Here is a 23,782-nt window from a genome sequence, read left to right on the forward strand (position 1 = left end):
ATCTCTCTTTGTATGTATTCGCAGCACATTACACTTGTCTACATTGAAATTCAGTTGCCATTCCCTGCACCATGCCTCAATTCGCTGCAGATCCTCCTGCATTTCAGTACAATTTTCCATTGTTACAACCTCTCGATATACCACAGCATCATCCGCAAAAAGCCTCACTGAAATTCCGATGTCATCCACAAGGTCATTTATGTATATTGTGAATAGCAACGGTCCTACGAGACTCCCCTGCGGCACACCTCAAATCACCCTTACTTCGGAAGACGTCTCTCCATTGAGAATGACATGCTGCGTTCTGCTGTCTAGGAACTCTTCAATCCAATCACACAATTGGTCTGATAGTCCATATGCTCTTACTTTGTTCATTAAACGACTATGGGGAACTGTTAAAATGGTTTAAATGGCTCTGAGCACTATGGGACTCAACTGCTGTGGTCATTAGTCCCCTAGAACTTAGAACTACACTCCTGGAAATTGAAATAAGAACACCGTGAATTCATTGTCCCAGGAAGGGGAAACTTTATTGACACATTCCTGGGGTCAGATACATCACATGATCACACTGACAGAACCACAGGCACATAGACACAGGCAACAGAGCATGCACAATGTCGGCACTAGTACAGTGTATATCCACCTTTCGCAGCAATGCAGGCTGCTATTCTCCCATGGAGACGATCGTAGAGATGCTGGATGTAGTCCTGTGGAACGGCTTGCCATGCCATTTCCACCTGGCGCCTCAGTTGGACCAGCGTTCGTGCTGGACGTGCAGACCGCGTGAGACGACGCTTCATCCAGTCCCAAACATGCTCAATGGGGGACAGATCCGGAGATCTTGCTGGCCAGGGTAGTTGACTTACACCTTCTAGAGCACGTTGGGTGGCACGGGATACATGCGGACGTGCATTGTCCTGTTGGAACAGCAAGTTCCCTTGCCGGTCTAGGAATGGTAGAACGATGGGTTCGATGACGGTTTGGATGTACCGTGCACTATTCAGTGTCCCCTCGACGACCACGAGTGGTGTACGGCCAGTGTAGGAGATCGCTCCCCACACCATGATGCCGGGTGTTGGCCCTGTGTGCCTCGGTCGTATGCAGTCCTGATTGTGGCGCTCACCTGCACGGCGCCAAACACGCATACGACCATCATTGGCACCAAGGCAGAAGCGACTCTCATCGCTGAAGACGCCACGTCTCCATTCGTCCCTCCATTCACGCCTGTCGCGGCACCACTGGAGGTGGGCTGCACGATGTTGGGGCGTGAGCGGGAGACGGCCTAACTGTGTGCGGGACCGTAGCCCAGCTTCATGGAGACGGTTGCGAATGGTCCTCGCCGATACCCCAGGAGCAACAGTGTCCCTAATTTGCTGGGAAGTGGCGGTGCGGTCCCCTACGGCACTGCGTAGGATCCTACGGTCTTGGCGTGCATCCGTGCGTTGCTGCGGTCCGGTCCCAGGTCGACGGGCACGTGCACCTTCCGCCGACCACTGGCGACACATCGATGTACTGTGGAGACCTCACGCCCCACGTGTTGAGCAATTCGGCGGTACGTCCACCCGGCCTCCCGCATGCCCACTATACGCCCTCGCTCAAAGTCCGTCAACTGCACATACGGTTCACGTCCACGCTGTCGCGGCATGCTACCAGTGTTAAAGACTGCGATGGAGCTCCGTATGCCACGGCAAACTGGCTGACACTGACGGCGGCGGTGCACAAATGCTGCGCAGCTAGCGCCATTCGACGGCCAACACCTCGGTTCCTGGTGTGTCCGCTGTGCCGTGCGTGTGATCATTGCTTGTACAGCCCTCTCGCAGTGTCCGGAGCAAGTATGGTGGGTCTGACACACCGGTGTCAATGTGTTCTTTTTTCCATTTCCAGGAGTGTAGTTAAACCTAACTAACCTAAGGACATCACAAACATCCATGCCCCAGGCAGGATTCGAACCTGCGACCGTAGCGGTCTTGCGGTTCCAGACTGCAGCGGCTTTAACCGCACGGCCACTTCCGCCGGCGTGGGGAACTGTATCGAACGCCTTAATCTGGCTTATAGCAGCAGACGACCGACGCGTGTACCTTTGCTAATAGGACGACATTGCTTGCAGCGCCCTTCCTGGGCACATGATCATATCGGTGGACCCTAGACGACTGGAAAACTGTGATATGGTCAGGTGAGTCCCGATTTCAGTTGGTAAGAGCTGATGGTAGGGTTCTAGTCTGGCGCAGCCCCCCGCAAAAATATACATCCAGGTTGGCAAGGCAATGTGCAAGCTAGTGGTGGCTCCTTAATGGTGTGGTCTGCGTTTACATGGAATGGATTGAGTCCTCTGGTAAAACTGAACCGATCATTGACTGGAAATGGTCATGTTCCGCTACTTGAAGACCATTTGCAGGCATTCATGGGGGTCATATTCCCAAACAACGATGTCATGTCACTGGGCCACAGTTTTTCGTGATTGGTTTGAAGAATATTCTGGACCATTCGAGCGAATGATTTGGCCACACAGATCGCCCGACATCAGTCCCAGCGAATGTTTATGGAACATAATGGAGAGGTCAGTTCGTGCACAACATCCTGCACTCGCAACACTTTCGCATTTATGGACGGCTATAGAGGCATTAGAGAAAGCTTTTGACAATGTTAACTGGAATACTCTCTTTCAAATTCTGAAGGTGGCAGGGGTAAAATACAGGGAGCGAAAGGCTATTTACAATTTGTACAGAAACCAGATGGCAGTTATAAGAGTCGAGGGGCATGAAAGGGAAGCAGTGGTTGGGAAAGGAGTGAGACAGGGTTGTAGCCTCTCCCCGATGTTATTCAATCTGTATATTGAGCAAGCAGTAAAGGAAACAAAAGAAAAATTCGGAGTAGGTATTAAAATTCATGGACAAGAAGTAAAAACTTTGAGGTTGGCCGATGACATTGTAATTCTGTCAGAGACAGCAAAGGACTTGGAAGAGCAGTTGAACGGAATGGACAGTGTCTTGAAAGGAGGATATAAGATGAACATCAACAAAAGCAAAACGAGGATAATGGAATGTAGTCAAATTAAGTCGGGTGATGCTGAGGGAATTAGATTAGGAAATGAGACACTTAAAGTAGTAAAGGAGTTTTGCTATTTAGGGAGTAAAATAACTGACGATGGTCGAAGTAAAGAGGATATAAAATGTAGACTGGCAATGGCAAGGAAAGCGTTTCTCAAGAAGAGAAATTTGTTAACATCGAGTATAGATTTAAGTGTCAGGAAGTCGTTTCTGAAAGTATTTGTATGGAGTGTAGCCATGTATGGAAGTGAAACATGGACGAAAACTAGTTTGGACAAGAAGAGAATAGAAGCTTTCGAAATGTGGTGCTACAGAAGAATGCTGAAGATAAGGTGGGTAGATCACGTAACTAATGAGGAGGTATTGAATAGGATTGGGGAGAAGAGAAATTTGTGGCACAACTTGACTAGAAGAAGAGATCGGTTGGTAGGACATGTTTTGAGGCATCAAGGGATCACCAATTTAGTATTGGAGGGCAGCGTGAAGGGTAAAAATCGTAGAGGGAGACCAAGAGATGAACACACTAAACATATTCAGAAGGACGTAGGTTCCAGTAGGTACTGGGAGATCAAGAAGCTTGCACAGGATAGAGTAGCATGGAGAGCTGCATCAAACCAGTCTCAGGACTGAAGACCACAACAACAACAACATAGAGGCATTATGGCTCAGTATTTCTGCAGAGGACTTCCAGCGACTTGTTGAATCCTTGCCACGTCGAGCTGCTGCACTACGCCGGATAAATGGATGTCCGACACGATGTTAGGAGATATCACATGACTTTTGCCACCTCAGTGTGTTTCCTAAGACTGTTATATCATGTCTGCTCCTCCTGTTGCAGTTCTCATAACAGAGGGTGCGAGCTTCCCTCTGTTTCCGCCCCCACCGCCCGTCATCTTCAAGGCTGACCACCCCTTCATCTTGTTCATTGTGGATGAGGTCACAGGGACGATCCTCTTCGCTGGACGTTTAGTGAAACCTTCTGCGTAATTATTGAATGTTTGAAAAATGTGAGTTGTGTATTGTACCTTCTGGACAATTATTGAATGTTTGAAATATGTGAGTCGTGTATTCCAGTGATGCGAAAATACTTCTGTAGCTACAGTTTTGATGAAATTGCTATTATTCATTCTGGTGAAATCTGGAAGACCTTAAAGATTTAATAAAAGATATTTCATATCCAAAATTTTTTAACTATTTCTCTTTTAATTGAGGAAAATCTGTATGGTGCGACAATAAAAACGCTTTTCTTTCTCAACTTATATCCTTTGAAAGTTAAAATATCTTAATCCTGTAAGATGTTTTTCTATACAGACAAACAACGATGTTGAAACGTCTAGTAAGTACCTGCGTTTGAATATTTTGTCTGCTGGTCCTGAACAATACACTTTATACAATTCTTTTTCTGTTTCATGTAGACATGAACAAAGTAGCAGGCGTAAGTTGTGAGCAGTTCGACAATACACGCACACACACACACACAGTATTTGCCAGGCTGAAGGTTTCACTATGTAGCAGAGTGCTCATGGGTGTGACTCATCTATCTTCAATAGTGGCTCGTCACATGCACCACACACCTTGTTACACACTGTCGTTAAAAGCTGTAGTACAGACTGTTCACGTCACTTTGTGGTATTTGCTTGTGTTGTGAACAATTTCGACAGCTGGATTTCTTTGTGTTTAACTAAGTACTACCAAAACGTTGTTTGTGCACCCTCAGTTACATGATATTATAAAATGAACTGAAATTAAATTAATGGGGTGAGGTAGTGAAATTAATGAGGTTACGACATGCAACATGTCAGGTAAAATTATTAGATATTTGGAAATTGAAGAAGCCAGTCAGCCACAAATTTTCAGTTGTTACTGCATGTCCATTTCGTGTTGTGGTTATTGTTGTGGTCTTCAGTCCAAAGTTTGGTTTGATGCAGCTCTTTATGCTATTCTGTCCTGTGCAAGCCTCCTCATTCCGACCTCTACCTACATCCCTCTGAATCTGCTTACTGTATTCATCCCTTGGTCTCCCTCTAGGATTTTTACCCTCTACGCTTCTCTCCAATACTAAGTGGTGATCCCTTCGTCCCTCAGAACGTGTCCTATCAATCGATCCCTTCTTCTAGTCAAGTTCTGCCACAAATTCCTCTTCTTCCCAATTCTCTTCAGTATCTCCTCATTAGCTACGTAATCTACCCATTTAATCATCAGTATTCTTCTGTAGCATCACATTTCGAAAACTTCTATTCTCTTCTTGTCTAAACTATTTATCGTCTATGTTTCATTGCCATACATAGCTACACTCCTTACAAATACTTTCAGAAAAGACTACATTACACTTAATCTGTACTCGATGTTAACAAATTTCTCTTCTTCAGAAACACTTTTCTTGCAATTGCCAGTCTACATCTTTTATCCTCTCTACTTCGACCATCGTCAGTTATTTTGCTCCCCACATACCAAAACTCATCTACTACAAGTGTCTTATTTCCTAATATAATCCCCTCAGCATCACCTGATTTAACTCGACTAAATTCCATTATCCTCATTTGGCTTTTGTTGATGGTCATTTTATCTCCTCCTTTGAAGACACTGTCCATTCCGTTCAACTGCTCTTCCGAGTCCTCGGCAAACCTCAAAGTGTTTATTTCTTCTCCCTGGATTTCAATTCCTACTCCAAATTTTTCTTTTGTTCCCTTTACAGCTAGATTGAATAAAATCGGGGATGGGCTACAACCCTGTCTCACTCGCTTCCCAACCACTGCTTCCCTTTCATGACCCTCGACTCTTATAACTGCCATCTGGCGTCTGTACAAATTGTAAATAGCCTTTCGTTCCCTCTATTATACCCTTGCCACCTTTAGAATTTGAAAGAGAGTATTATAGTCAACACTGTCAAAAGTTTTCTCTAAGTGTACAAATGCTAGAAACGTTGGTGTGCCTTTCCGTAACCTATCTTCTATGAGAAGTCGTAGGGTCAGTGTTGCCTCGCGTGTTCCTACTTTTTTCCGGAATCCAAACTGATCTTCGCCAAGGTCGGCTTCGAGTACTTCTTCCATTCTTCTGTAAAGGATTCGTGTTAGTATTTTGCAGCCGTGACTTATTAAACTGATAGTTCGGTAGTTTTCACACCTGTCTGCACCTCCTTTCTTTGGGATTGGAATTTGTGATGAGTGTACTGTAAGACCTTCAGTACACACACCATCAGATTATTTGACTTGTCGCTCTAACGGAGTAGGCGAGTGTCAGCAATATGACTCGTCGTCTTATCGTGGCATGTTTGTCTTCTGCCGTTAGGTCAGACGATAGAAATGCCACCTTGCATGCTTAGAGTAGCAGATTGACGGTGACCAACTTTGAACAGAACTTGATTAATTTTCACACACATTTATTAAAATAATAACAAGCCTAAAAACTACTTAACTTGGTTCTGGATGCTATTTACAATTGACAATCTGAAGTTCCTTTGGTCTTGGTACGTTAATCTTATTCTCACATATCTCTGATACTTGACAAAGTGTCTATACATTTATGTTCATGATTATGTACAGGAATATGATAATCTTATTAGAAGCAGACTGAAACTTGACTATAGACTGGTGCAGACTAATGCAGATTAGTCCAGACTGACTAATCGGAGGTCTGGTTATAATACCTCGCGTGTTCATGTATCACTGCGCGAGTGTGATCCGTGAGGAGAAAAGGTTCTACGTTAGCAGCAATCTCATTGGCAGCGTTACATATTAATACACGGATCGGCGGAAGCAGAATTGGTCCGTCTCTATGGCAGCGCCATCTCGTAGTGCGGAGATGGACGAGCGCTGCGCCTGCGCTGTTGTGGTTAGCGGGGCGCGCTCTAGTGAGAAAGTTGTGTGCGTGCTGACTACACGGAACTATGTACACAACAGAATTATTATATTCTTCTTGAAGTCTGAGGGTAGTTCACCTGTCTCATACACATTTCTCACCAGATGGAAGAGTTTTGTTATGGCTGACTCTCCCAAAGCTATCTGTAGCTCTCACGGTATGTTGCCCGCTCCCAGGACGTTGTTTCGAATTAATTCTTTCAGTGCTTTATCAAATTATTCGTGCAGTATCATATCTCTCTTCACATCCTCCTCTACGTCCTCTTCCATTTCCATAACATTGCCCGCATGTACATCTCCCTTATATAGCCCGTCTATATACTCCTTCCACCTTTCTGGTTTCCCTTTCTTTGATTGGGACTAGTTTTCCATCTGAGCTCTTGGTCATCAACTGTTTGAACCGATACCATTTCATGTTATTGCTCCTTTGCTGAATTGATCCCAGCACTTCTTTTCATTTAATTTCAATGCATTTAAATTATTTCACGGACTGATGAATCAAAACATTGTGGCCATCTGTTTAATAGCGTATTGGTCGACTTTTGGAATGCGCAACAGAAGCGATTATTTGGGGCATTGATTCGACAAGTCCATGATAGTTTTTCCGGTAGCTTATGGGATGAGCTGCCTTCACACTGGCCATACATTTTCCATAAATTACCGGCTGGTGGATTGTGGGCGCGTATCTGACGCCTGACAGCCGCAGATGTCTTCAGATCGACCAATTGACAGCCAAGATATCAGCGTGAGTTCACTACCATGTTCCTCTAACCATTGTAGCACGATTCTGGCCTTGTGACAATGACAGTTATTCTCCTGAAGGGTGTCTCCACCATCAGAGAACAAATCAAACGTGAAGTTGTACATATAGCGAGCAATTAAATTCACGTTGTCCTCATTGTCGTGATACCTTCAATTTCTAATTCTCTCATACTTTAGAATATATTATAATTTATATTCTACAAAGCTTTAATCAGATAAATACTAATTAATTTTTGAACCAAATGGGAAGTTCCAACCCTGTCGTGTAGGAGAGGTGCTAGGACAAGAAATGTTAAGCACTATCTAAAAGAAGAACTTATTTATTTTACTAAATACCCAAAAGATGGCAATTTCAAATCAAAATTACTGACATATATTGGACTCTAGGTAAAGCTTTCCTTTGTTTGCAAAACCATGACAATTTAAATTTATATCTAGTCAAGACTCTGCAATAAAACCAAATGTCAATAAAATTCAGTAGTTCTAAATGAGATTAAAACATCAACTTTTAAACTTTCAAAGATTTTTAAAATTTCATTGGCTAAACAATAAATTTTAGGAAAACAAATTTTCACAGTCATCAAGAAATTAAATCACTTGATAGGTAAGCAATGCAACTACAAATAGGCCAAATCCTTTTGCAGTAAGAGAACGTCAAGCTCCCCATTTCTAAAAGATGTTTACATGGCGGATTATCTTTAGATTAGGTGGTCGGCCGTACCACTCAACATGCCACCTCTATGGCTGTTAGTTCACCGTTACATCAACACAGTTCCGCACATAATTATGGTAGCTGCTGTAACACGGAAACTATATAGTGCTTACAGTAACTTGCCCCTTAATAACATCAGAGATTGACAAAGCTGATTTAAAGAAAAGGCTGTTAATTTGCCAAAAAACTGTTACATAACCAGAGAAGGAGCTAGTCCAGTTAATTGCCAAACCGACCGACAAATTTAAAAATTAAAACAAACACAGCATTTCAGTTACTTGGTGAAATTTAAAGCAAGAAATTTACATTACCAAAACATGTACGTCAGAAGAAAAAAAGGTAGGCAAACTCGACTGACAAATTTAAATATGAATAAACATCACCTCACTTGCCCGATGCACTACACTCTTTAAATTTAAGGACGTTTTTGCGTCGCGTAACTGCGCAGGCGCTGGATCCAAATCGATGTCAGACAACCAGCATGGCGACCTTCACAAAGGTTGCGTAAGTACTGTACTTACCAAATGTAAAACTATCACCGCGTCCTTCGTCGCGAGTCCTACAATACCATTTTCATATACAGGGGGTATCAAAAACAATCATCCGATTTTAAAAATCGTAACTATTATGTTATTTGACATATGTGCGTGAACAGCTTACTTTTGGAAAGAGCAGACTCTCGAGTTTTACATGGTTCCCGCTAGGTAGCAGCTGTGTGCGCCCACTATAGTTCTGGTAAAGTTGTGTCAGGAGAACAGAAAGCGTTTTGTGTTCTACGTCATGCGCAGTGCGGGTCAGTAATAACTGTTTCGCGTGTCTTTCGTACTAGGTTGGTTGGCTGATCTGGGGGAGGGGACCAAACAGCGAAGTCATCGGACCCGTCCGATTGGGCAAGTAAGTCAGCCGTGCACTTTCAAAGGGACTATCCCGGCGTTTGCCTGAAGCGATTTAGGGAAATCACGGAAAACCTATATCAAGATGGCCGGACGCGGTTTTGAAACGCGTCCTCCCGAATGCGAGTCCACGTCGCTCGGTTTCATACTAGGTATGGTGTACATCCTCCTACAGCACAGAGCATTAGGCTATGGCATAAACGATTCCGGGAAACAGGTCGTCTGTGAAATGGCAAATCGGTGGCCGTCCCAGAGTGTCTGACACATACGTCGAACGCATCCGCCATAGTTTCACAAGGAGTCCGCAGAAATCCGTTCGCCGTGCAGCTCGACAGCTCAACATGCCTGCCCCTGATGTCCATCTGGCGTGTATTGCATCAACGTTTACACATTAAATCATCCAAAATTCAGCTACTGCAAGCTCTTCGTCAAGGTGACGAAGAACAACGTGTGAGAAGTTCTGTAATTTCGTTCTTAGTAAGATGGAGGATGACAGTTTTCTCCCACGCTTAGTGTTTAGTGATGAGGCAACATTCCATTTAAATGGGACAGTGGACCGTCATAAATTGTGAATATTCGGTACGGAACAATCACATTAAGTTCTACAACATGAGAGGGAGTCTCCGAAATTTAGTGTTTTTTGCGCAGTTTCGCAGGAAAAGACGTATGGTCCATTTTCATTACCGAGAACACTGTTATAGGAAGTACATATCTCGATATACTTCAGAACTTCCTTTTTCCACGTCATTCGAACGACGTCATTTACTAACATAATTGGGCACCGATGCAATGGCATCTGGGAATTTTATTTTATCAGGATTACTGAACGATGGATCGGTCGCACTGGACCAAATGATTCGCCTTACATTACTGGCCTCCAAGGTCATCGGACCTGAATGTATGTGATTATTTATTGTGGGGGTTTATAAAAGATTCTGTTTATGTGCCTCCGTCACCAACAACAATAAATGAACTGAGACATCGCATAACAGCAACTGCGAAAGCTGTGACGCAAGACATGCTCTTTGCAGTGTGGGAAAAATTCGAATACCTCATTGACATATGTCGTGCATCTCAAGGGGGCATATTGCACACCTATGAAGAGGTATGAAAAGTAACTTTTTCAGTTTCCCTTCATCAAAAAACAAAATTGATTGTAATGTGTATTAGTTTCAGAAACGTAGACGCGCCAAATCAGACGATTCCTTTTTATATATCCATTATGTTACCCACACTGAAAGTTATATTAATTCAAATAATATGACATGACTTCATCAAAAATTTTGCTTGCTGGCGGTGTAAGCTATCCGTTAGGTTACGTAAACTCCGCACATGAGAAATCGACTGTGAGAATGTGTAGCAAAATCTGACATGCCAGAAAGTACGAGGGTCGGTCAAAAAGTAATGCCTCCCATTTTTTTTCTACTTAAAGAAATTAAGTTAAGTGAAAAATTTGAATTTGGCGCCATTCCTCAAACCTTCTTCTGCAATCCACTGCAGTAGTAACTTTCTGTGTCAACAGGTGGCAGCACAGCAGAAGTTTGTAAGATGGCCGACATCGATGTTCGTTTGAGACAGCGTTGTGTGATTGAATTCTTGAATGCAGAAGGTGAAACGCCCATACGCATTCATGAAAGACTGAAGAAGGTGTATGGTGTTGTGACAGTGGATGTCAGCACTGTTAGACGATGGGTTCGTCGTTGTAAGGAAGCTGAAGGGCAAACACCGTTGACTGACGAAAAGCGGAGCGGCAGGCCGGTGAGTGCAGTGACTCCACACAACATTCAGCAAGTTGATGACATCATTCGTGGTGACCGTCGGGTGACTGCAGATGAAGTGTGTCGCATTATTTCTCTTAGTAAAGGCAGTGTGATCACGATTATTAAACAATTGGGGTACTCAAAAGTTTGTGCACGGTGGGTTCCAAGAATGTTAACCGATCAGAATAAAGAGGCAAGGAAAACAATAGCCTCCCAACACTTGCAGCGCTTCCGTTTGGAGGGAGATGAGTTTCTGAAAAAAATTGTGACCGGGGACGAAACATGGGTGCATTTTTTTGAACCCGAATCAAAGAGGCAGTCAATGGAGTGGCGTCACACAAGCTCGCCGAGGAAGAAAAAATTCAAAACTGTGCGATCGGCAGGGAAAGTTATGGCAACAGTTTTCTGGGATACAGAGGGTGTGATTCTGGTTGATTTTTTGGAGCAGGGATGCACAATAAATTCTGTTCAATACGTCACAACCCTCAACAAACTTAAAGCACGTCTTCAGCGAGTTCGCCCAACAAAATCAATGGCAGATGTTCTTCTTTTGCATGACAATGCAAGACCACACACCAGTCGTCACACCTCTGACGAGATTGTCAAAATTGGATGGGAAGTTTTGCCTCATCCCCCATACAGCCCTGACCTGGCACCATCAGACTTCCATCTGTTCGGGCCACTAAAAGAAGCTCATCGTGGGATTCATTTTGAAGATGAGGAGGCCATCAAAACATCCGTGCGTCAATGGCTTAGGAAGCAGAGCTGTGATTTTTACCGTGCTGGGATACATGCCCTTGTTCAAAGATGGACCAAAACTGTAGAGATGGGCGGAGATTACATTGAAAAATGACAAAATGATCCTCAATGTTGTGGTTTTCAACCTATGTAATTGCATTTAAATTTCCTGACAATTAAACGTAGAAAAAAAAATAGGAGGCATTACTTTTTGACTGACCCTCGTAACTTTAAAGTGCCACTCTTGTTCCCTGTTATGTTTAAACATTCGCAGTGGCACGAGTACTGTCTGAATTGAACACCGTGAAGTATTAAACTGTTGAACTGATAAACTGGCACTGGAAAAAAAAATGAATTTTTCCATCTTTTATTTTTTTATTTTGTCTTACCTGCTGCACAATGGGAACGTCGTGACACTGCTCTTGTCTTGAAAGCGCCTCACATTTGTGAGCTACGACCAACTACTGAGATCCTCCTCGTGCAATGAGCTCTCCACTTTTTTTTTTTTTAAAAAAAAAGGCAAAGGATACTTGGTTCATAATAAATATGAATAAGTACAAAATGATAATTCATATTCCGGCAAGAACTTTGGATGCGGACAGTGACTTGGGACAAATTGTTACAGCAACTGTAATTAGTTTTCTGATTAGAGCAGTTCTACATTGAATAATTATCTCTTTCATTTCTTCGCACGTTAAAAAAAGTTAAAGTTCTTGAGTAGACAAACGTAAGTAACCTTTAACATCACATGACATCTTTTCAAAAATGCAACTCATAAAAATGCCATTTAGCTAATATTCAACAGTTAATCCCAACCCCAAATTCATATTGTAAATTATGGATGTCTGTTTATCTTTCCCAATACTCAAGTCCCTGGGTGTCTGAACCAGGAATGCGTAATTACAAACTGCCACAATGAAGAACAAGATCCGAAATCAGTTACCTGAAATTAAATAATCTTCTACTACTCATCAGGAAGATCTGCAGCGGATAGGCACCTGGTGCAGGGAGTGGCAACTGTCCCTTAACATAGACAGATGTAATGTATTGCGAATACATAGAAAGAAGGATCCTTTATTGTATGATTATATGATAGCGGAACAAACACTGGTAGCAGTTACTTCTGTAAAATATCTGAGAGTATGCGTGCGGAACGATTTGAAGTGGAATGATCATATAAAATTAATTGTTGGTAAGGCGGGTACCAGGCTGAGATTCATTGGGAGAGTGCTTAGAAAATGTAGTCCATCAACAAAGGAGGTGGCTTACAAAACACTCGTTCGATCTATACTTGAGTATTGCTCATCAGTGTGGGATGCGTACCAGATCGGTTTGACGGAGGAGATAGAGAAGATCCAAAGAAGAGCGGCGCGTTTCGTCACAGGGTTATTTGGTAACCGTGATAGCGTTACGGAGATGTTTAATAAACTCAAGTGGCAGACTCTGCAAGAGAGGCGCTCTGCATCGCGGTGTAGGTTGCTCGCCAGGTTTCGAGAGGGTGCGTTTCTGGATGAGGTATCGAATATATTGCTTCCCCCTACTTATACCTCCCGAGGAGATTACGAATGTAAAATTAGAGAGATTCGAGCGCGCACGGAGGCTTTCAGACAGTCGTTCTTCCCGCGAACCATACGCGACTGGAACAGGAAAGGGAGGTAATGACAGTGGGACGTAAAGTGCCCTCCGCCACACACCGTTGGTTGGCTTGCGGAGTATAAATGTAGATGTAGATGTAGATCAAAATAAACATAATAAAATATTCTTCTCAACACTACTTGAATCTCTTTCCTCATCTCAAACATGTTCCTCTTCATCACAATATAACTGCAACCGTACCACTCGGCCTGTGTTGTACTACTACAGACGGCACACCACTGCCCACTACTGTGTCTTCTAGTCAAGATCAACAGTGCGCATCATCTCCCATGGATCCTGCAAGGCAGAGATGGTCTAAGCAAGCCTCCAGGCGACACAGTATCTCTGATGACACTGTGTGCTTATAATTTCAAACAGCACAAATGCGCTTACGCGTTCATGACGTCCAGATACTAGAGAAATGCCCTAGCACACACTAGCACCAATAACTTGTTCCACAAGGTATTTCCGGAACGTCGCCTTCAATGGAAAGTCAACAGAAACTGCTATGCTGAGAGTGCAGTCCACTCGTGGAACTGAGCCAAGCTGACACGCGCTGCTTGCAGACACTGTGCGACAGTACATACTCAGCTTGGCAGGACCCAGCCGGCACATACAACCACCCTTCCACACAGGACATCACACACAGCGGCTCTGCACTATGGCTCCACCTCTTATCTCCGCGAAGACGCTCTCTCTCTCTCTCTCTCTCTCTCTCTCTCTCACACACACAGACAGAGTTCTTCCCTGCCATCCCAATAGCCAATAGCACCACCGTGCGCGCCCATTTAAGACTAGCCATGCCAGATTATCCATCCGAGCTGCGATTTAACGCGAGATAACAAACCCAGATCAGAGCTGGAGCAGGGTCGACCATGCCACGGTTCAGCTACTATAGTCCGCACAGAACTCCATGGCCGGTAGATGCACAGACAGCAAGGCGCATGTGGGGTGAGAACAGTGGTGGAGATTATGGGCAGGCGTTATATGATAAAAGCCGGGCAACGGAGGAGAAGTACGTTCTGAACTGAAGCCTACACCCGCATGTTTTGTACATATGCCCACAGCTGCATCGTGGCCATTCAGAAAGATCTACTATCATCCTTGCTTTCGTTAGTAACTAAAAAGAATTCCACCTAAAATGCAGCGATTTACTTTCGCCTAGATTGTTAACCATTTGCAACTTTCAGCGAACATCATCAGTCGCGAATTTTGAGTAAGACCTACAGATTTCTCTGGTTGCCATTTTAAAAATTTGCTTCTTTTGCTAAAATACAGTGGATTTTACATAGTATCCGCTCACTAATATGTCGTACAGAGATAACTGTGAGAGAATTCTGAAACAGTGGTTTATTAAGTGAGGAACGAAGGAAAGGAAAGGGCATTAGCTAATGAAAAAGCACGTCCTCGGTAAAAAAACGTGTAATGTCTTCACTCATGTTGTTCCAAAACCCATAGCATTTCTCGTTTCACCAACTATCAATGGTCCTTAAAAATTACATTCTTTCATCGAAAAATCTGTAGTTAGTGGAATGATACGGTAGATAATGACGTTTTACATAATAACGTAAAATAGTTTCCTCTTTTCCCGCTATCATTTTCCGAAATCTCATTTCGAGATATGAAATCGTTTATGAAATATGAGGAATGTTGTGGTTGTTTCATCCTAGCTTTATAGCTGGTGCAGCGCAATCGCAAATGGGTCTCCTACATCAGATCAGTTTTCTCAAGATTGATGACAGACAGATACCTCTACCCAAGTCTAAAGAAAAATTCAATATCTTATTAAATTTCATACGCAACAATATATTATGTAATATGCACCAAACGCAAAATCATAGCGACCTCTGTTTCTCATTGCAAACTTTTCTGAATTTCTCGCAGTGTTTTACTTCCACGTAGGCCGGTCGGGGTGGCCGAGTGGCCGAGTGGTTCTAGGTGCTACAGTCTGGAACCGCGCGACCGCTACGGTCGCAGGTACGAATCCTACCTCGGGCATGGATGTGTGTGATGTCCATAGGTTAGTTACGTTTAAGTAGTTCTAAGTTCTAGGGGACTGACGACTGATGACCTCAGAAGTTAAGTCTCATAGTACTCAGAGACATTTTTTACTTCCACGTAGATATCACAATAACCATGACCATTAACAAAATGATGGCCACATCGTCATAAACCTGACATACAAAGCTATAAATAAAGCAAAAATAAAAATTTTACCAAATAGTTTCTGTAAAATTTTTTGAAAAAGACTGCAGAACGTCTGTCATCTTCGACCGGCCGAAAGGTGGAAAACACTTGTGAGCCTCCCCTTCTGAACAAACGAATGAGCTCACCCAGCGCTTTGGACTGAAACTGGTCACTGCGCATCGACCTCCGTATCCTTGTCGACTATGCAAGTCCGAAGGAAACCCAGGTGAATGTTCTCTTATCATAATACAGTGCTCACTTCACTATGTCTTGTAATGTATCCCTCATGAAAATAAAAAGAGGAAAGAAATGGTAATTGATAATGCTGTACTTAATTCTTACGAATGTTAATTGTCCAGAGGGGTCATACATCACACTGGCAACTGGAGGAACATAATAAAGAAAGGTACACCATCAGTTCCATTTTGATTACACTCGCATCTCCTGCATGACTTTCTAAAACTCCTGTGATACCTGTTTTCTTTCTATTTAGATCCAGAGTCGTTGTTGGGGCGCAAAAAAGCTTGGTGTCGGCAGACCGATACAATATGATCTATAATACAATGGGACATCGTGCATTACACAAATAAGTTTAGGTTGCAAGGTTCGACTTACGAAAAATGGAAATGTGCATGTAATGGCGCACAGATGGCACGTAGTTGACATATCACCTGTTGTGGTTTGGCAAGACAGCCAACCCACAATGAGACGAAGCCGAAAGGCACGCGTTTTAGCTCACGCAGGCTGGCGTGAGGTCTGGAACAGGTCAAGGAAATGAGACTAACAAAAAACGTACGTAGCTGCTGGAATACTTAACTTTAATCCATAATTGGTGAACATCGCTCTTGACAGTACTTGTTTTACAGCATCAACAGTAACTGGCAATGGCGCCTTGCTAGGTCGTAGCAAATGACGTAGCTGAAGGCTATGCCAACTATCGTCTCGGCAAATGAGAGCGTATTTTGTCAGTGAACCATCGCTAGCAAAGTCGGCTGTACAACTGGGGCGAGTGCTAGGAAGTCTCTCTAGACCTGCCGTGTGGCGGCGCTCGGTCTGCAATCACTGATAGTGGCGACACGCGGGTCCGACGTATACTAACGGACCGCGGCCGATTTAAAGGCTACCACCTAGCAAGTGTGGTGTCTGGCGGTGACACCACATCACCAAACCAATCCCTTCCCAACGTTATTAGAAAACTTAAACAGACACTAATACTGAACACATAATTAGTAACTTAGTCCTCAGAGTGTGAAAATATTTTGCTGGCGCCCGTCAATAGGGAGGAATGATCATCAGAACAAAATAAGAGAAACCAGAGCTCTCGCGAAAAGATTGAAGTGTCCTTTTTCCTGTGCGTTGTTCGAGAGTGGAACGGTAGAGAAATAGCTTGAAGGTGGTTTGATGCCTCCTCTGCCAGGTACTTAATTGTCAACGGCAGAATTATTATGTAGATGTAGATGTGTAAATGGGTTTAAATATTATCATTACTATTCGTCGATTACAAGTAAGAAAGAAATGCGGCTTTACAGGAAGGCGGACGGAGGAACAAAGGTAAGGAGGAGGCTGTATGTGCTATAGCGAAAATTATATCAACGATTTTAAGCGGTAAGAGAGGTACAAGATACAACTGGATCTGACTTACCACTATAGGTTAATTTACTACAGTCCATGGTGCAGTGCAATTTTCGAGCAGCCGCTCTCCTGGATAACAGCGTTTTCGGACTCGCTCATCGACCTGAAGTAACAAGAAACGTGATTTATCCTACCACGCGACACGTTTCCGTTGACCCATGGTCCAGTCTCGACGATTCCGTGCCTACAGTAATCATCTCTGATGATGTCGTGCGCTAAACGGTGTTCTCTGAAGCCCTTGTGGCTGCAGCAGCCTCATTCTGTGTCGAGAAGTCTATCACAGGTCGCCGTCCATCCTGCTTTACATACCGTGCAAACCTTCAACCTCCACGTTCTGTGTTGGGGCAGGGACCTCCAACGCTCTGGCGCCTACTTGTGGTTTGACTGTCCTTCAATCATCTTCCACAGACGCTCACGACAACAGCATGCAAACAACCGAACTACTTTGTCGTATCCAAGATGCTGATATCCAGGTGCCAGACCATAACAGTCTGTCCTTTGTTAGAGTGGCTTAAGTCAGTGGATTTCTCCATTTGCAATCCTTATCATCGCTAGAATGGTTCCCCATTCGTCTTTGCTCAGGTTATAAACTTTGTGAGCGGCGGGGGTTTTTATTCTGTCATTCTGCGCAACGGATTAATCTGAGATGTACACTTTACCCTGTGGCTCCTGCAAGATGCAATTTCCACCCCCACACTACTACAGAAATCAGACAGACGCTACTAACGTTCTAAAGAGAAATGCCTGAAAAACTTTCAGCAATAAATATCTTCTGGAGTCGTGCGCTGTAAGGAAATGACACAAAAATTCACAAAATATCTTACGTATCTAGTGGGATACTTGGATACTGGAGTAGTGCTAGTTAGTGTAAGAAGAACATGAAACTAACGAAAATTATTATTTGTTTTTCCAAAAATTCGGAGGAATCACAATGGCACTTTTAGTTATGAATTTAACATGTTATTTCCAGGTTCTTTTCGGAATGTGAAGTTACCTCTCAAGGATAGGATTCGCTAATGAAATTTCTGCACAAAGTTTAAGATTGTTATTGACTTGGCAGAGGCTGATAGCTGCGCCTACTCAACTTGAATAATTATCCATTAGAATGTTGTTTGGTACGGTCAAGGCTGTCGTGTGTGAAATGCAGTGAAGTGTACTGTTGTGGAGGAAATATGGGGCTCGCAAGAGCTGTAGCGCACAATACCGTAAGCTACGATGACAGCTGTCTGCACCACTCGCTGCTGACAAATAAGGTAACTCTCGTTCTATCTGGATTAACCTTCGCCAACCAAACTCTCCCTACGCCTTGATGAAGTCAAGGACTCCTACTGGCCCCTAGTCTAACTATTGGCGTGGTACACTGGTCAGATAACCAGTCCACCGCGATGCCACTCAAAAATTCGCTCGCAGGCGTTTAACTATAACTCTGTCCGTTCACACCACACAATAAGTGTGGCGGCCAACACAGTGAACAACGCTTAATCGCAAGGACTCAATACAGAGTCGCACTTCGATTCGCTCCCGACAGAGGTGCTCTCCCAGTGAAGTACTGAGGAGAGACTTGTTCCTCGCTCTTTGAGTACACGTACGGGCGCGCACGCTCTCGTTACGTGTTCTCGCTCCAAGAGCGACAACAGAACGGCCCCTCTCCATGCCAGACGTGAAGGGGTATATCTTTCGGTCTCTTCCATTACTTCTTCAGCTCAAGGTGTCAGAAATATGGTCTGTCAATCAGCATTGCTCTTCTAAAATGGGAGAATGACGTTTCGTTTAAGGCGACCAATCCAGAAATCTGTAGTATCGGCGTTTGGCGTTTGCTGTCTCCCCGTGAAAATCTCTGAAATTGCGTGCTATGTTTGTAAAGAATGTGCGGGCTGGGCGCTCCCACACAATGTAGCGGAATTTGCTTTTAAGCCGAACACGGGGTCGTTCCTCCTTTCACTCGGGCAAACGCTGTCCACTCCACGGGCGGTCACCGGCCGACGTGGTAAACTTGGGACCGGCCTCCTGGCGTGCGGTTGCCTCTCTCGAACTAAAAGCTCCTGTGACCGTCGTGTCTGGAATGTATGTGTGTACGCCAGCCTCGAGTATTTCAACCACAGTGCGCACTTGCGATTTATTAGTTATTTGCATATCGTTTACATGAATTCATACAACATTGACTTTATCTTATCTAGATTGGGTTCGAATGAAGCGTCTTGATGTGTGGAATTTGACTGTGGGGGCGGAATGTGTAAGCAATGAAGGTCAGGAGACCACGGCATCTTACAACTTTCCCCGCTGGGACATGTGCCAGCAGGACCACGAACCAGTATGTAATATCACCACGGGCAGTGGTCGTAAAATTTTCAGCCATCGGTCTGTTATATGAATGGTGTCTGTTTTTTCGGACATGTCCAAAAGCACGGACACCATGCATTCATATAATTGATTCGCCTAAATGTGCAATGGACACCTTCTTCATTGCGGATGCACAAGTACATCCGATCTCCTGCGGGAATCTCACAGTAGTGAGCATGGAGGAAATGAACAGGGACTGCGGATAGCTGGCACTCGGTGGGAATGTGGGTCGGCCATGAGGCGTGCCGACATAGTCTGGGCAGTTGCGCTAACACTGTGTCCCGTATGGCGCATTTGATGACACTCCCGCCTAGTAAAAAGGAGCTCCTGGTTTCCAAATCTATTAAAAACTGTGGTAAAAATTGAGATAATTAACTATAAAATTGGAGTTTTTTCTAAATATTGTAAGACATGTATATTTCTATTGTCCATTTTCAAACCACAATTTTGAAAGATGTTTATTAATAGGATTAAGTAGGAATAATTAATATTTGTCGTGTTGGAAATAATTGTGGTAGCAGGGAATGTCTACACCAAAGTATTGTTGGCAAGAGAGACCACAAAGTGATATAATTTTAAAAAGGGGGGCTAGACCACGTATGGATACATTTTAAGAAAAGAGCGGGAAAGACCGCGCACTGATACATTTTGTAATGGTAGCAGGGACTGTCTGCACTAGAAAGCATTGTGGGCAGCAGAGACAGCACTTTAGCGTTCGTAGGAAGTCAGTAGTAAGCGAGATGTGAAGCGAGTTGGTAGCAGGTCTGAAGCGAGAGGTTGAGAGGAGCAGTGTGCCTGCCAGCCACCAGCTATGATTTACAAGAGATTATAAACGGATGTACAGACGCATCAGCTAACTATTATCATAAGAGGAACTAATATTATTGAATTATTTTCTTTGCGCAACTGAAGACTACTGAAGGTACGTTTGCGCAACGCTAGTTGTAAGATTATTGTAAAAAGTAAGTCCCATTTGAACGTTTGTAAAATCATTTCATTACCAGCAATAAATATTTGAAGAAACGTTTTCAGAATATAATTAATTTTTGCCAGCAATGGTGCATTACTGATTATAATCCATCCCAAAAACCATCAACGTAAAACTTTGCAAAAGTTTTATTGTTGTCTAGAAAAAGTGTACCTATGAATTACGTAACTTCAGTCAAATTAATTAAAGAATAACGCCAGCTTTGCTATTAAAGAATAACGTCAGCTTTGGTAATAAACACAGCCACTTATTATGACAGCCCACCAGGAGTTAAAAGAGTATAGTAAACCAGAGTAAGTATATTCATGTCGCAGTTCGATGTAGCAGTCAGATGGCGATCCAGCAACAGTAAAAAAGGTAAGGAACAGTTTTGGGTTATTGCAGATAACGACTGAGGGCCACACGACGACGACACATTCTATGTTTCGTCGAAATAATCAGAAAATCACTTTTAATAAGCAGCAGTTAAATTTGTATGCGATGATTGAGAAAGAGAATAAATTTGAAAGGGAAGATTTCATTTGTTATTATTAAGCAAGAGAGAGAAATCCTAAGTAAAGGTTTCATAGGTTATTGTAAAAGGGAAGGTTGCGTAACAAAAGAGATATAGAGGAGACGGGAAGGTTTCAACATGAAGTTTAAAATGTAACAGCTCATTCATTTTTTTATACATTAAATAAATTCTAGAGTTTCATACATCTCGAAGTATATTTTCTATGCTGTGCAAAATTGATCGAAGAATTCCTCTTACTTATGAAGAAAAGTGTGCCTATAGAAACAAATGCAACCAATAGTAAGCGAAAAAAAATTATGAAATTTCACATGTAAAAAAGTTTTATTTTGCTGTTTGTGAACTTCCGCTGCTATGAGTGTGAATCCTGAATCCTTCACGGCCATGCTGACGAAGTTTTATGAATTTATTTGTAAAAGTGTAGGCAGTGGAAATTAAAATGTCCTGTGGTGCCTCTTCAGCCCCAAGTTTGCCAGTTTGATGGGTCCTACCCCCCCCCCCCCCCCCGCTCCCTCCCCCTCCCCCGCTCCCGCCCCCCCCCCCCCCCTCACCAAGATATTTTCCTCTGTCAATTAAATGTTGTAGCTTTGTACATCTATATTTCAAAGAGATATTTTTGGAACATTAATAAACACGCGAAGCAAACTGTAGAAAGTGTCACAAACTGTTTTGTAGAAAGTTTGAAACAACTTTAAAATTAGAACTGTTCTTCTCTGATAAACTTTCAATTTCCTTGTACAGTTACACATAACAAGAGGCTAACTGAAGATTTGGGGCACTGGTTCCTGTTGAGGGAGCCAGTCGGATCATACCACTACTAATCTCGCGTAATTTATCACAGAGTTGGTACCCACCGTACCATCCAATGAAGAAACGTTTGTTTTGGAGATACCAGCGTGCGGGTAGTGCCTCACACATTTCATACTTATCGAGCAATTTCGTATGTTTTCGGCAAAATAATGGTAATTTAAAGCAATACGTTGTTGCAGGACACGAAATATGATTCCTGCATTTCGTAAGCATTGCTCATCTTCCGCTATCTGGAAATCCCGGAACTCTTAACTGTCTTGTATACGAACAGCGTTAATAAAATTATTTCCTAGAAAAGTTACCTAATGACTGCTCCTGCTGTTGCAGTTCTCCTCCCTCTTGGTGCGAGCTTTCCCCTGCTTCCACCACCACCACCTGTCATCTTCAAAGCCGACCACCCCTTCATGATCTTCATCTTGGATCGCGTCAGACGGACGATCCTCTTCGCCGGACGTCTGGTGGAACCATCTGCGTAATTATTGCATTTTTACATATATGAGTTCTGTATTTCAGTGATGTGCAAATATGAAGCAACAGTTTTTATGAAATTTTTATTGTTCTGAATGTAGAAGACCTTAAATATTTAATAAAATATCTCGAATTAAAAGGATATGCAATGTTTTTATTTTAATTTAGAGAAATAATTATTTAAGGCATGAACTGAAAGAAGACATTTGTTTTCCAATGTACACTACTGGCCAATAAAATTGCTACACCACGAAGATGACATGCTACAGGCGCGAAATTTAACCGACAGGAAAAAGGTGCTGTGATATGCAAATGATTACCTTTTCAGAGCATTCACACAAGGTTTGCGCCGGTTACGACACCTACAACGTGCTGACATGAGGAAAGTTTCCAAGCGATTTCTCATACACAAACAGCAGTTCACCCGCCTGATGAAACGTTGTTGTAATGCCTCCTGTAAGGAGGACAAATGCATACCATCACGTTTCCGACTTTGATAAAGGTCGGATTGTAGCCTATCGCGATTGCGGTTTATCGTATCGCGACATTGCTGTTCGCGTTGGTCGAGATCCAATGACTGTTAGCAGAATATGGAATCGGTGGCTTCAGGAGGGTAATAAGGAACGCCGTGCTGGATCCCAACGGCCTCGTATCACTAGCAGTCGAGATGACAGGCATCTTATCCGCATGGCTGTAACAGATCGTGCAGCCACGTATCGATCCCTGAGTCAACAGATGGAGACATTTGCAAGACAACAGCCATCTACACGAACAGTTCGACGACGTTTGGAGCAGCATGGACTATCACCTCGGAGACCATGGCTGCGGTTACCCTTGACGCTGCATCACAGACAGGAGCGCCTGCGATGGTGTACTCAACGACGAACCTGGGTTCACGAATGGCAAAACGTCATTTTTTCGGATGAATCCAGGTTCTGTTGACAGCAGCATGATGGTCGCATCCGTGTTTGGCGACATTGTGGTGAACGCACATTGGAAGCGTGTATTCGTGATCGCCATACTGGCGTATCATCCGGCGTGATGGTATGGGGTGCCATTGGCTACACGTCTCGGTCACCTCTTGTTCGCATTGACGGGGCTTTGAACAGTGGACGTTACATTTCAGATGTGTTACGACCCGTGGCTCTACCCTTCATTCGATCCCTGCGAAACCCTACATTTCAATAGGACAATGCACGACCGCATGTTGCAGGTCCTGTACGCGCCTTTCTGGATACAGAAAATGTTCGACTGCTGCCCTGGCCAGCACATTCTCCAGATCTCTCACCAATTGAAAACGTCTGGTCAATGGTGGCCGAGCAACTGGCTCGTCACAATACGCCAGTCACTATTCTTAATGAACTGTGGTATCGTGTTGAAGCTGCATGGGCAGCTGTACCTGTACACGCCATCCAAGCTCTGTTTGACTCAATGCCCAA

At 43.5% G+C, this 23,782-nt stretch overlaps 1 protein-coding gene across 3 annotated transcripts in view; it reads left to right on the forward strand.

Moving 5' to 3' along the window:
* LOC126456704 (leukocyte elastase inhibitor-like) overlaps positions 1-22,481 on the forward strand; it is a 130,981-nt gene extending 108,500 nt beyond the window's left edge. For 2 of the 3 annotated variants that reach the window (XM_050092440.1, XM_050092444.1), the window contains exon 8: positions 22,203-22,481. In XM_050092440.1, the coding sequence (XP_049948397.1) occupies positions 22,203-22,351 (149 nt within the window). In that variant the 3' untranslated portion in view covers positions 22,352-22,481. Of the gene's footprint in view, positions 1-3,888; positions 4,131-22,202 lie in introns of those variants that run through there. The other variant, XM_050092442.1, reaches the window with a different exon arrangement.
* The last annotated feature ends 1,301 nt before the right edge of the window (positions 22,482-23,782 follow it).

Source organism: Schistocerca serialis, chromosome 2 (genome assembly GCF_023864345.2).
Source record: "Schistocerca serialis cubense isolate TAMUIC-IGC-003099 chromosome 2, iqSchSeri2.2, whole genome shotgun sequence".
In the NCBI taxonomy this organism is placed as follows: Eukaryota; Metazoa; Arthropoda; class Insecta; order Orthoptera; family Acrididae; genus Schistocerca; species Schistocerca serialis.